Source organism: Chionomys nivalis, chromosome 4, assembly GCF_950005125.1.
Source record: "Chionomys nivalis chromosome 4, mChiNiv1.1, whole genome shotgun sequence".
In the NCBI taxonomy this organism is placed as follows: Eukaryota; Metazoa; Chordata; class Mammalia; order Rodentia; family Cricetidae; genus Chionomys; species Chionomys nivalis.
The window spans coordinates 92832442-92846559 of NC_080089.1; the positions used below are offsets into that span (position 1 = coordinate 92832442).

A 14118-nucleotide genomic window follows, 5' to 3' on the forward strand; every position below is an offset into this window, starting at 1 on the left:
GGATTAAAGGCGTGCGCCACCATCGCCCGGCTGAGGGTCTGAATTTTATCTCTACTATTCTTACAAGGGAGAATTCAAACCAACACCAGTTTGTTATACCCAAAGACTAAATAATAGGAATTATTCTTTACCTATGTTTTCCCCTGGTCTTTTGATTATTGGACAAGTGTAGTGTATGGTCAATACCGGTTGTCAACTTGAAATGCCTTAGAGTTGCATAGGATATAAATATCTGGGCATGTGTATGAGGGCATTAATTCCTGTACACTTAAAGAAAATAAATCTTCAAAGAATAATTGAGCATGTTCCAGGACAGCTAGAGCTGTTACACAGAGAAACTTTGTATTGAAGTATTGAAGAGAGAAAGAGAGAGAGAGAGAGAAGTATTTCTTTCATTTAAAGTAACTTTTTATCAATACAAAATGATATATTTGGCACTTTTACATGTTGTTTGGGTATATCATAGTAAAGACTATCGATTAAATAGATAATTGCTTGAAATGCTTCTTTATAGATTGGCAATAAATTAAACCTAGTTGTAAAATTAAAATCATACTGTTGCACAAGAAGATGGAGCACCTGATGCCCTGAGCTTGCGTAGTCGAGCATAGGTTTGTCTGTGTCTGGTTGCCAGTATTTTAGTAGTTTCTTTTGCATCTTTTATCAAGTCAAGTAAATGAAGCCATAGTTCTTATTTGTTTGAAACATCACAGTGAAATATGAATTTTGACATGAATATGCTCTCAGTAGTTACCTTGTCTTTGACTAGGAACAAACAGTTATATGATATGCTGCAGAGGGAAATCCAGATCCCAGTCACGAATATCCGGTATGTAAGCTTTGTTTACACAGGCCCCGGGCCAGTTAGGAGCGACAAACCCAACCTGATGAGTTGCTAGGTGATTAAGCATTCCCCTGGGTTTGAGCCCTAGCAACACAAAACAAGCAAACTAGAATTTTTTTTAAAAAAAGCAGTAGCTATTATTTATTTTTATTTTTTTCTTGACTTCTAAAGCTTATGCCTAGTTCTTTAACAATAAAATTGTTGGTCATAGCAATTTGGAGAGAAAAATGCTAGTTTTGGATTATTGAGACTATAACACTTTGAAATTTTAGGGATACTGACTGTCAATCATGTATATTATATAGAAATGATTAACATTTCATTATTGTGTTGTAGCTATCCTTTTGGTGTGGAAGCATCAAATTGTTTTACCCTCTTTAAGATCCCAGTGAATTCTTCTGTTGGCTTAGTTTATTTTACTTGTCATAATTTTGAACTAGTGCCAAAAAAATTAGACCCAAGACCTGAATAAGGAACAGTATTTACCGGACAGTGGTGGCGCACACCTTTAATTTCAGCTGTCGGGAGGCAGAGGCAGGCCGATCTCAGTGAGTTCCAGGGCAGCCAGGGCTGCATAGAGAAACCTTGTCTTGAAAAACCAAAACCAAATAAATAAAACCTCTCCGACTAAAAAATAAAAGCATAGGTTTGGGATGCGGCTCAGTGGTACCTGCTTCCTTAGTACTTATAAAGCCAGCATTCTCCCCTCCCCAAAAGTTAACTTCAAAAACACCAGTAACCACATAAAAATAGTTAACGTTTTTCACAGTAACTCACCCCGAGGTTCTTGCTTCCCACAGGGCGGATGGAGGCGTCTGTAACAATGCATTCGTCATGCAGATGACTTCAGACTTGATTAACGCGAGGATAGACAGACCCGCCCACTTCGACATGTCCTGCTTGGGCGCGGCCACCCTGGCTGGCCTGGCTGTTGGTACGTGAGGACTTTATCAAAATGAGCACTTGATTGTAAGCTGTTTCTGCACTAGTGCGGCTCATCTCCTGTCACAAAATTCCAACGAGCTTGTGTCTGTCAGACTTCCGGCTCGCCAGCCGTCCTCTGATCTGTGGGCGTATCACCCCACTGCCTAACTTACTCCCTAGAAGAACTATGAAGTAAGGGCTGTGGTCAGCTGCTTTGATCTCCAGCAAGGGATGGCCTTGCGATGGACTTTCTCAGTGTACAATTAAAGAAAAGAAACATAGCCGGGCGGTGGTGGCGCACGCCTTTAATCCCAGCACTTGGGAGGCAGAGGCAGGCGGATCTCTGTGAGTTCGAGACCAGCCTGGTCTACAGGCTCCAAAACCACAGAGAAACCCTGTCTCGAAAAACCAAAAAAAAAAAAAAAAAAAAAAAAAAAAAAAAAAAAGAAAAGAAACATAAGACAGGTATTGCTCAGGGAATCTCTTGAGGTAAGGAACCACCACAGTTACCCCCTTGTTGTGGACACTACAAGGAAGAGCAAGGATGTAGAGCCAGAGAGCAGGGTGAGGACCGAGGTGAGAACTGTCTAAAAGGAAATGTTAGGGGTGCGAGGAAATTCTAGCTAACCCAGCCCAACGGGATCCTCGGCGGAAGCAGGGAAGAGATACTAGACAATGCCTGGGGCAAATTTTGAGGCCAGAACTTGTGGCATCCTTGAAAAGAGATCAGGCCAGGTAGTGGTGGCGCACGCCTTTAATCCCAGCACTTGGGAGGCAGAAGCAGGCAGATCTATGTGAGTTTGAGGCCAGCCTGGTCTACAAAGCTAGTTCCAGGACAGGCTACAAAGCTACAGAGAAACCCTGTGTTGAAAGACAAAAAAACAAACAAAAAGAGAGAGAGAAAGAAAGAAAAGAGATCAGATGCAGTACAGCGTAGACTCTGAAGGTTTTCACCACTAGGCCTGTCTTTGTTCTAGAAATCAGCCATCCTTTACTTGCAGCTTTTCCTGAGTGACTTCTATAAGATAATCACTGCTGGGAACTGGGAAGCTAAAGCCACAGTCCCTGATCTCTGGTGGGATCAGACAGGTGCAACTGGTGATCAGATCTGTGATAAACCCAGCAAAGGTTGAATGGTGTGAAGCCACCTGGGTAGGAGCGCCAGGAGAGGCAGCTGTGGCCTAGCTTCTAACAGAGCAGGTTGAGGGGAGGGGGGGAGGTAGAGGAGAGGAAAGGAATGCACTGCTGTGAAGGGAAAGAGGGGTGGCTGCCAGGCTCCACAGTGAGACCCCAGGAAACAGTGGTACACACGTGTGCAAGCACACACACACACACACAGCTACACATAAATACACGCAGATACACAGGCAAAGACATACACATATAAATACACACAGATACACAAACACAAAGACACACACACATAATTACACATAGATAAAGACACAATTACGCATAAATACACAGATATACACACAAAGACTCTGATTAATAAACTCAGGTGGCTTGAGCTTTATCTACTTCATTAAGTCTATATTTAATTTCAAACTTCCCTTCTCTCTTAGGAATGTGTGAAGAGTATATATAACCTCTATGTTTTCTTTTCTTTTCTTTTTTCTTGGTATTTTTGAGACAGGGTTTCTCTGTAGCTTTGGTGCCTTGTAAACCAGGCTGGCTTCAAACTCACAGAGTTTGCCTCTGTCTCCCAAGTGCTGGGATTAAAGGCATGCGCCGCCACCCCCCCCCCACCCCGGCTTATGTTTTTTAGATTTACATGACCTTAAGTGTCTTTTGACCATTTGAATTTCTTCTGATGAAAATTCTCTGTTCAGTTCAGTACTGTTCTACACATATTTAATAAAATGACACATATACATGTTTACTTAAATATAAGTTAAAAGTTCTGGAAATAAAAATTTTTAAATAGCCGGGCGGTGGTGGCGCACGCCTTTAATCCCAGCACTCGGGAGGCAGAGGCAGGCGGATCTCTGTGAGTTCGAGACCAGCCTGGTCTACAAGAGCTAGTGCCAGGACAGGCTCCAAAGCTACAGAGAAACCTTGTCTCGAAAAACTTTTTTTTTTTTTTTTTTTTTAATATTTATTTATTATGTATACAATATTCTGTCTGCGTGTATGCCTGCAGGCCAGAAGAGGGCGCCAGACCTCTTTACAGATGGTTGTGAGCCACCATGTGGTTGCTGGGAATTGAACTCAGGACCTTTGGAAGAGCAGGCAATGCTCTTAACCGCTGAGCCATCTCTCCAGCCCCTCGAAAAACTTAAAAAAAAAAAAAAAAATTTTTTTTTTTAAATATATATGTTATTTATTTACTCTGTAGATAACCTTGCCATGTAGCCTAGGCTGTCCTCATATTCCAAATCCCCTTGTCTCTGCCTTTTCAAGAGCTGGTATTAAAGAAATGAGTTACTGAACACACAAAACATTTATTCTCATTACTAGACTTATTTACTAATATGCAACTGATAAACAAATGAAACCTATTAGTACTCATTTAAAGCCCTTTATGAATTAATATCCTTGAGTGTAGTACAAATAACTAACTTCATAAATACAAGGAAATCTTAGAAAAAAAGAATTGTGTATTGAGTTGGTGACAAATACTTGCCTGTGATTCCAGCACTCAGGAGGTAGAGGCAGGAGGATTAAGAATTTCAGGCCAGCCTCAGCAACATATAGTGTGTGTGTGTTTGTCAGTTTGAGAATACTTGCCTATTGTGTGTGCAGCTCTCTGCTCAATCCTAATACAAACAAAAAATGGCTTAATGCCATTCAAAAAGAAAGAGTTAAAAAGCAAAAATTTTTTTAAAGATTGATTTATTATGTATACAGTGTTCTGTCTGCATTTATACATGCAGGCCAGAAGAGGGGACCATATCTCATTATAGATGATTATGAGTCACCATGTGGTTACTGGGAATTGGACTCAGGATCTCTGGAAGAGCAGCCAGTGCTCTTAACCTCTGAGCCATCTCTCTAGCCCGCAAAATATTTTTTAAAATCCTAGTGTATCTATTCTCTAGTATGTCTTTTTTATTGTGTATACACTGCCAAAGTCACAAGTATTCTGTACTTTTTTTTTTTTTTTTTTAAGTTTTTCGAGGCAGGGTTTCTCTGTTGCTTTGGTGCCTGTCCTGGAACTAGCTCTTGTAGACCAGGCTGGTCTCAAACTCAGAGAGATCTGCCTGCCTCTGCCTCCCGAGTGCTGGGATTAAAGGCGTGTGCCCCCACCGCCCGGCTCTATACTTTTTTTTTTTAATTAATTTATTTTATATATATAGTGTTCTGCCTGCATGTATGCTGTTCACCAGGGGAGCACACCAGATCTCAGTACAGATGGTTGTGAGCCACCATGTGGTTGCTGGGAATTGAACTCAGGTCCTCTGGAAGAGCCATTTCTCCAGCCCCTGGACTGCATTTTAACATTCTAATTTTTCTCCTTGTTTACAATTCACATAAGCTGGTGGATGTATTTCATGAACTCATTATTTGCCTTAAATTCTGAGATTTTTTTTTTCGTCTGTAGGATTTTGGGCTGACAAAGAAGAGCTACAGAAGCTGAGGCAGAGTGAAATGGTATTCAAGCCCCAGAAGAAGTGGCAGGAATATGAAATGAACATGGAAAACTGGGTGAAAGCCGTGAAGCGTTCCATGAATTGGTATAACAAGGCGTAGCACTGAGGAGCCAACAGATCCCCACCAGCAGCCTGGCAAGACACGGGAGAAGTTCAGGGAATCCCGACATGATGGTGGCTGAGAGGAGATGACTTGAAGAGCAGAGAAAAAGAGTTGCTCTTTTTAAAAACTCACCAAGAAAATTGTCTTGCTTTTTAAATCCAAGTCTTAGTGAAATTTTAAGTCAGCTATACCTCAAAATTGTGTCTTCTTTCTTCTAGCAACTTCCAAAGGACTTTTTCCACTCCCAGCTGCACTTTGATGTTTGAGTCCTCCTCTTTGTATACAGGGTCAATTTGCCCTCAGAGAGCTAACCATTTGGGTCAAGCACCATCACATTTTTTTAAAATAGTATGAAAAATTTTTCTTAAATTTAAAATCAAGTGGGCTATTTGAAATCCATACAGCTAAAAGGGAGGAATAACTGAGACAGCAGAATGTTTTTTGTGTCAAGCCATAATTTTTAAGTGTCATATCCAACTCTGAGCTCTTTTTGTGCCTCTCTGAGGTGAGCTTGTGAGTCAGTACTTTACTTCTTGTGCGGGAAGATACTCCCTTAATTCTCCCTTGCGCGACTCTTGCTGTTATTACTAAGGTGTGGTATCACTGTGTAGGCCAGGCTAGTTTGGGACTTAGATCCTCCTGTCTCGGCCTCACAACTTCTGGGATTATAAGCGTGCCCCATCATCCTGGCCTGAGCACTCATCACACGTGAGGACCGGATGTTAGTGGCCTCAAAAAAGGATGTTGAGGCTGGGCGTGGTGGCAGATGGTTGTGATTCCAGGACTTCAGAGGCTGAAGGCGGTAGAGCAGGAACTTGAAGCCTATCTGGCCAATGCTGGGAGTGGAGGCATCTGGGTGATTAGTGAGGCCCTGAATTGAAAAACAAAAGCGAACCTTTTGTTTTATTTTGTTTGTTTGAGGAAAGACCAGCTGTCCACCTCATGCTGGTTTCTAACTCTTGAGCCTCCTGCCTTAGTCTCTAGGGTTCTGTACATTTTTATAAAATGCAAATAGTTAATTTAAATCTTTCTAGTTCTTTATATTCTCTATTTGTTGAAATGCCTGCATAAATGTCCTTTTTTAAAAAGTGCCTACTTGACAGAGTTTAAAATATTATTATTGGTTTTTGTTTTGCTTTGTTTTGCAACTGAGTCTCATTATGTAGAGCAGGCTGGCCCAAAACTCCAGCTCCTCTTGACGCAGTCTGAGTAGGTGTTTGCGTAGGTGTTAGGACTGTAGGATTGTGCCGTGCCTGGCGTCAGAGTTTACTTTAAGTGCCCTAGTTCATTGGTAACTTAAAAATTGCTTTTTTGGGTTACTTGTTGGTGTGTGTTTTGGTGTTTGTCCTGCTCACCTCTGAGAGATAGTGAAGGCTGGCCTGTACGATGATGGGCAGCGTATGTGATCGATTATTGCCGTAAGGCTAAAGTACCCCTGAGCCCGTCTCACCTGATGAAGCTTTGGTGCTGGAAAGTGGGAGACGCCTCAGGCTGGGTATAAAATTGTCCTGGGCAGTTGAGGGTGCTCCAGCCTCTTCTATATCACTGCCTCTCTCTCCGTTGGGGATTTGGATTTTCAAGAGTGAATGAACTTGTTCCCACCTTGGGTCAATAAATGTGCTACGGTGATAGTAGTATCTCATACATAATTATGTCACTAAAGGAGCCACTGTTAGAGGGAAGCTGTTGCTGCTATGTCCATTTGGGAGTCAGTTACGCTGAATCAATAGTTAGTTACATTGCTGAATAGTTAGTTACATTGCTGAATAGTTAGTTACATTGCTGAATAGTTAGTTACATTGCTGAATAGTTAGTTACGTTGTGCTTTGTGGAAATTGTTTCCCTGGGCTCCCAGTGTCTTCAACTGTTAAAAAAGTTTTTTAGCGGAAACATTGTAGCAAACACGTAGCATCATTAACTCATTAATGAAGTTAACATAATTAACTCTCTTTAATATTAGAGAGCCAGCGAGATGGCTCAGCAGATAAAGGCACTTGTCATCCAGGCTAGCCGACCTGAGCTCCGTCTCGTGAAGAAACCCAGGTAAAGGTGGAAGGAGAACACTGACTCCAGTCTTCTGCCCTCCACACGGGCATGGTGCTGTGCATGCATTCTCCGTGACAATAGCAAAAATTGTAAAAAAGATTCGGAAACGTTTGCTTGTTAGAGGTATTTTTGTTTACTATAACATATCAGATCATATGTAGATGTCTTATTCTTTCCTACAATGTTTTTACATAGCTTCGTGACCAATTACAGGATTTCCCATCAATCATGTGAAAGCTGATTTATCTCAATGTTGTTATAGATTCTGCCGAAAGGTATGATTTCATAGGAAGCAGCTCTGCCCTTTGTGTGAGGATAGATTAAATTGTGGTGTTAATTACTAAAGGTTCATTTTCCATGTCTTCCCCATGCTCTTCTTAACATACAAGTACAGCATGAAGGAAAAAATACCCTTTAGATAATGTGAAAAACAACTAATATCTCATCTGAATAGAGCTGCTCTTTTTTTTTTGTTGTTTTTGTTTTTGTTTTTGTTTTTGTTTTTCGAGACAGGGTTTCTCTGTGGTTTTGGAGCCTGTCCTGGAACTAGCTCTTGTAGAACACGCTGGTCTCGAACTCACAGAGATCCGCCTGCCTCTGCCTCCCGAGTGCTGGGATTAAAGGCGTGTGCCACCACCGCCCGGCTAGGGCTGCTCTTGAAAGATCAGTGACTTTTGCTTTTTCTTCTGTGGATCTAGAAGTTAATCTTTTGCTCTTCAGCTTTCTGGCCGTATTTTATTGACAGAGTTAAGTGATTCTTGTAATATTTAAGTAAATAAAGTCTGCCGGGTAGTGGTGGCTCATGCCTTTAATCTCAGCACTTGGGAGGCAGAGACAGGAGGATCTCTGTGAGTTCAAGGCCAGCCTGGTCTACAAGAGCTAGTTCCCGGACAGGCTCCAAAGCTACAGAGAAACCCTGTTTTGGAAAAAACAACAACAACAACAAAACAAAACATAAAAACAAACCAAGATCAAAATGCTATGTTGTTTGTGGCTGTAGAGACAGTTGTTAATCAAAAACAATTGAAGAACATTGTTTCTTCATCTGCCTTTTGAAAATAATTTTAATATGCTAATACTTCTTAGCATATTTTCTTTTCACCTTGTAGACCTACCAGGCATTTGTCTCCAGCAAACTCAATAAGGACAGTGTTCCTGTCCAGTCTATCTTAAAGTGTTTCTAACTGCTCTGTACTCTGACTTACTGATCTTAACTTTCTTATATCCGTCTGTGACATGGTTTCTCAGTGTCAGCAGTGATCTCTGTTTTGTTTTGTTTTCATGACAGGGTCTTACCACATAGCCTTGGCTATCCTGGAACTCACCATGCAGATCAGGCTGTCCCCCACTCACAGAGTTCTGCCTGCCTCTGCCTCCCGAGTGAAGAAAAATGAAGATTTGGTGACTATAGTTGCATTGCCAGTGTTCTCTGCCTTGTTTTCCCTTAGGAAATGAATTTTTTTTTTTTTTTTTGGATTTTTCGAGACAGGGTTTCTCTGTAGCTTTTGGGGCCTGTCCTGGAACTAGCTCTTGTAGACCAGGCTGGCCTCGAACTCACAGAGATCCGCCTGCCTCTGCCTCCCGAGTGCTGGGATTAAAGGCGTGCGCCACCACCGCCCGGCTAGGAAATGAATTTTTAACAGCAATGAAAAGGTAGGGAGTATCCTAAAATGCAGTTTCTATTTTGCTGGGGTAATGAAGAAAAGGTTGTGTTGAGTATCTGTGTTCTTCAGCCCTCACCTCTGTGGTTGAATCAAGCCTAGGCCCTGAGCCTGATGGTCAACTCTTCCCCTACTGAGCTCCACCCAGCTAGTATTTATACACCTCAGTCCTGCTCCTGTGTGGTCACCATTAGTGGACATGTGACCTTATGGTATGACTGACACATTCTGTAGATCATCTGTGACTTGATCTGTCCTCACCCCAATTTTCCCGAGACAGGATCTTACTCTGTGGCCCTGATTAGCCTGAACTCATGGGTGCTGGGATTACAGGCATGAGTCACCACACCTGGCTTTGCTTCACTTTCTTCTCTGAACAAGGAAAAGATTGTCCCAAACCTTCACTAGATTTGATGCTTCCTGAAGCGGAAGCCATGTTTGTTCTCCATTCTACCCCAGCCCCCTCCAACTAACACTGTGCCTTTGTTGTTTATGGGTGAATTTTTACTTCATATTTATCTTTGATGTTACATTTATTGATAATATCTTATACTTGTTGAAAAGGAATATATTTACAACTAGAGTCATAATGTTTATTGTAAAAAAAATTACATCTATGTATTTTCAAATATATTTTTCTAGAGATATACATCCATAGATATACATGGGTATAACAGCTTTTTGGTTGCTGGTCTGGGAATTGACTGTGGAACCTGGTGCATGCTGAACATGCCCAGCTACTTTTAACTTTTTAAGGTATAGTTGAAACTTTCATTCACAGGTTTTATATATTTGATTTCAGATAAGTAACATTGTATTTTAAGAGTACCCAAGGCGGATCTCTGTGAGTTCGAGACCAGCCTGGTCTACAGAGCTAGTTCCAGGACAGGCTCCAAAGCCACAGAGAAACCCTGTCTCGAAAAAACCAAAAAAAAAAAAAAAAAAAAAAAAAAAAAAAAAAAAGAGTACCCAATACTCTGTTGCTAGAGGAAGGAACCACAGAAGTAGCCCTTAAGCAAAACATCTAATTGGGAACTGTTTTTTTGGGTTTTTTTGTTTTGTTTTGTTTTTTTGCTGTTGTTGTTGTTTGGTTTAATTTGGTTATTTTTTTGAGATAGGATCTCCCTGTATAGCTCTGACTGCCTTGGAACTCACTCTGTAAACCAGGCTGACCTCAGACTCACAAGAGTTCTGCCTGCCTCTGCCTCCCACATGCTGAGATTAAAGGTTCCCAAGACCCACTCTTCCTGGCTCTGGGAACTGGTTTTTAATGTAAAATAGAACAACCCAAGAGGCTGGCAAGACTTTTACAGTTCTTTGTTTTTTTTTTTTTCAAGACAGGGTTTCTCTGTCTAGCTCTACTCGTCCTGGAACAATGTAGACCAGACTGGTCTTGAACTCAGAGATACACCTGCCTCTGCCTCCAGAGTGCGGGGAATAAAGGCTTATAACACTACCCACCCAGTGACTTTTACAATTCTTTGAGGAGATGTAATTGCTGTGCCTTAGTCCTTCAACTTTGAGTCTAGAGTCACCAAGAAATAGTCTAAAGAAGACTTGAATCCACTTGAACAAAATTTTTTTTTTGTTTTTTGTTTGTTTGTTTTTTGAGACAGAGTTTCTCTGTTACTGTAACAGCTCTGGCTGTCCTGGAACTCCCTCTGTAGACCAAGCTGGCCTCAAACTCACAGAGATCCGCCTGCCTCTGTGCCACCATTGCCTGGCCACTTGAACAATTCTTAATTCCTTTAGGAAGTTTAGATTGTGCTTTTTAAGTAAAAGTAGGAAGTCTCAGACACACGGTGAACCTGTATGATTCTCCTGGTAGGGAACCAAAAGCCCGAAGGAGTCTTCAGAATCGGATAATTCCGAACTTCTGTTATTCAGTTCTCAAAGCCTTCCTGCCCTCTGCATTCCTTTTCCACATCTAGATAGCCACTGAGATTGAGTAGGAAAAAATGATATAGGAACTCCAGCTTAAATGGTTCTTAGGTTGGAGGTAGTTTAGTGTGGTAGAGCGCTTGTGCGCAGGGCCCTGGGTTTGATCCTTACCTGTGATCAGTGTGTGAGCGATTCGGTTTCTCCGTGTTCTCTCAGCAGCATTTGGTGATGTTGAATATGATTTCATGTGCCTTTTACCATCTGCTCGCCATCATCTTTTAAATCTTTGTTCATATCTTTGTCCGATTGCCAATTGGATTGTTTGCTAAATGAGCCGTAATTTTTTTTTTTTTGGGGGGGGGGTTTCGAGACAGGGTTTCTCTGTGGTTTTGGAGCCTGTCCTGGAACTAGCTCTTGTAGACCAGGCTGGTCTTGAACTCACAGAGATCCGCCTGCCTCTGCCTCCCAAGTGCTGGGATTAAAGGCGTGCGCCACCACCGCCCGGCTGAGCCGTAATTTTTTACAATGAAATCAGACTTCAGAAGTCATTGAGTAGGATTTTTCAAGTCATTTAAGGCAAAATGTTATAGCATCTTGAACATCGCCTTATGATGTGCCTAGCAAAAGGGCTGTTACCTCTGTGCCTGTAGTTCAAGGCTCACACTGTGAAAGAAACCAAGGTTTCAGAGGCAACTTAAGATGTCCCATAGTGTGTCTGGACACTATATATATCGTGTATGTATGTATGTATGTGTGTGTATATATATATATATATTTGTATATTGCATTCATCATGATTCTAACTCTGTGCAAAACTGTATGATTTATGTAAAAGTTCAGGATGATTTTGTGGAAAATTAATTTAAAAAGATGAATAAGTATAGATTTGAATTCTCATATATCAGTATTATGATTTTTTTTTTTTTTTTTTTTTTTTTTTTTTTTGGTTTTTCGAGACAAGGTTTCTCTGTGGTTTTGGAGCCTGTCCTGGAACTAGCTCTTGTAGACCAGGCTGGTCTCGAACTCACAGAGATCCGCCTGCCTCTGCCTCCCGAGTGCTGGGATTAAAGGCGTGCGCCACCACCGCCCGGCTCAGTATTATGATTTTATTTCTCTGTTATTGTTATGGATGTCAGTTTTATTAAATAGTTATTGAGACTGTCATAAACCATCTTAAAGATCTTTAATAAAATTGAAGATGAACACAGCCATAGAAATACTCTTCATTTGCATCTGGGCTTCTGTTTAAGACATACTTTTTTGTTTGGTGGATTTGGTTTCATTGTTGCTGTTTTCTGAGACAAGGTTTCTCTGTGTAGGAATGGTGAAGACTGTCCTGGAACTCAATCTGTAGATCAGGCTGGGCTCGAACTCTTCACCAACTGAACAGTCTCTCCATAATATTTTTTATCCGTTTTAATTGATAGGTTTATTTTTATGTTACTTGAACTTTTATTGAATATTGCTTCCTACTCTGGTTTCTGCACACTGAGAAAAATTCCAGAAGGGGCTCAGGTTGTGCCTGTTAGGAGTCAGCTTTCCTGGGGTTCGTGAAGCTCGGGGCGCTCTCTCCAGTACTCCTTAAACTAGGTGTGCTCTCACATATGGAGAATCCCAACATCTGTGAGGTGGGATCCAAAAGGTCAGGAGCTCAAAACCAGCTTCTGCTACCTAGCAAGTCACAGAGTAACTTGGGTGCAGCTCACGGTAGAGCACTTGCCTTACAGGGATGAGACCTGGGTTCGATCCCCACCACTGCATAAAAGAATGAAAGGGAAGGAGAGAAGCCAGAGAAATAAGTCTGTTAATGACAGGTGTCACTCAAGTTAAAATTCACATGTATGGTTAGAGGAAAAAAGGGTTTGAGGAAACTTGCCTCTCTGGAATCATTTTGTTTGCTTTTTTTTGAGACTGAAACTCACTCTGTAGTCCAGACTAGCCTCAGATTCATTATGCAGCCCAGCTTAGCATTGATGAGGCATTTCTGTCTCATCTTCTCAAGTGCTAGGCTTACAGGCATGAGCCACCATGTATGACTTTATATTCTTTATTTAATTTTAATTGTTTTTAAGATCTTACTGCGTAGCTCAGACTGGCCCAAACTCACGGCAGTCCGTATTCCCTAATCTCCCAAGGGCTGGTATTGTAACCGTGCTCCACCCACTGGGTCTCTCTAGGTTCTCTTTTAGACTCTTATTATCTAGTTAAATTCTTACACAGAGGAAATTACCTAACAAGGTGATTTCTTCTTTGTAACTGGGGAATAATTTATTGTAAAGCTATATCATCTTTTAAAATATTTAGAAAGATTATATAAATAACTGAAAGAAAGGTGATTTGATATATTAATATAGTAGATTTAGCTCTGGAGATATTTTTTGTTTTGTTTTGTTTTTTCGAGACAAGGTTTCTCTGTAGCTTTGGTGCCTGTCCTGGAACTAGCTCTTGTAGACCAGGCTGGCCTCTAACTCACAGAGATCCACCTGCCTCTCCCCTCCGAGTGCTGAGATTAAAGGTGTGTGCCACCACCGCCCAGCTCCCTGCAGATTTTATAATCCTTTCTGAAAACTATAATTTACAGTCACTTTAGTTGGGTGTATTTCATTTGTTGCTTTAGTTTACACACATAATTAGAGACAACCGGTGGTGGGAGATTCAGCCAGATTATCTGTTATGCCCTTATCATGAGCCATGCCCCTCCCAGCCCCCCAGAGACCACCAGGAGTCTGAATTTGTATGCAAAAGCAAAGAGCCTTTATTGCAAGCTTGACTTTGGAATTTCCTTTCACAGTGGTTAAATCAGCGAGAGCACTGAGCTCAGCTATTCAGGGATTTTTAGGAATAAAGTATGGAGGGGAAGGGAATTGCAGATTCAGATGGGGGCTGAACTCCTGATTGGGCAGGAGTGGGGTAACAGAAGTCTTGTCAAACAGGGATTGGTGCCGGGCGGTGGTGGCGCACGCCTTTAATCCCAGCACTCGGGAGGCAGAGACAGGTGGATCTTTGTGAGTTCGAGGCCAGCCTGGTCTACAAGAGCTAGTTCCAGGACAGGCTCCAAAACCACAG

General features: G+C 41.6%; 1 protein-coding gene across 1 annotated transcript in view; it reads left to right on the plus strand.

Moving 5' to 3' along the window:
- The window catches only part of Gk5 (glycerol kinase 5), a 68583-nt gene extending 62156 nt beyond the window's left edge, over window positions 1-6427 (plus strand). Inside the window, exons 14-16 of the mRNA XM_057768017.1 lie at window positions 770-829; window positions 1645-1778; window positions 5313-6427. Coding sequence (XP_057624000.1) covers window positions 770-829; window positions 1645-1778; window positions 5313-5461 — 343 coding nt within the window. The 3' untranslated portion in view covers window positions 5462-6427. The remainder of the gene's footprint in view (window positions 1-769; window positions 830-1644; window positions 1779-5312) is intronic.
- Window positions 6428-14118: the final 7691 nt, after the last annotated feature.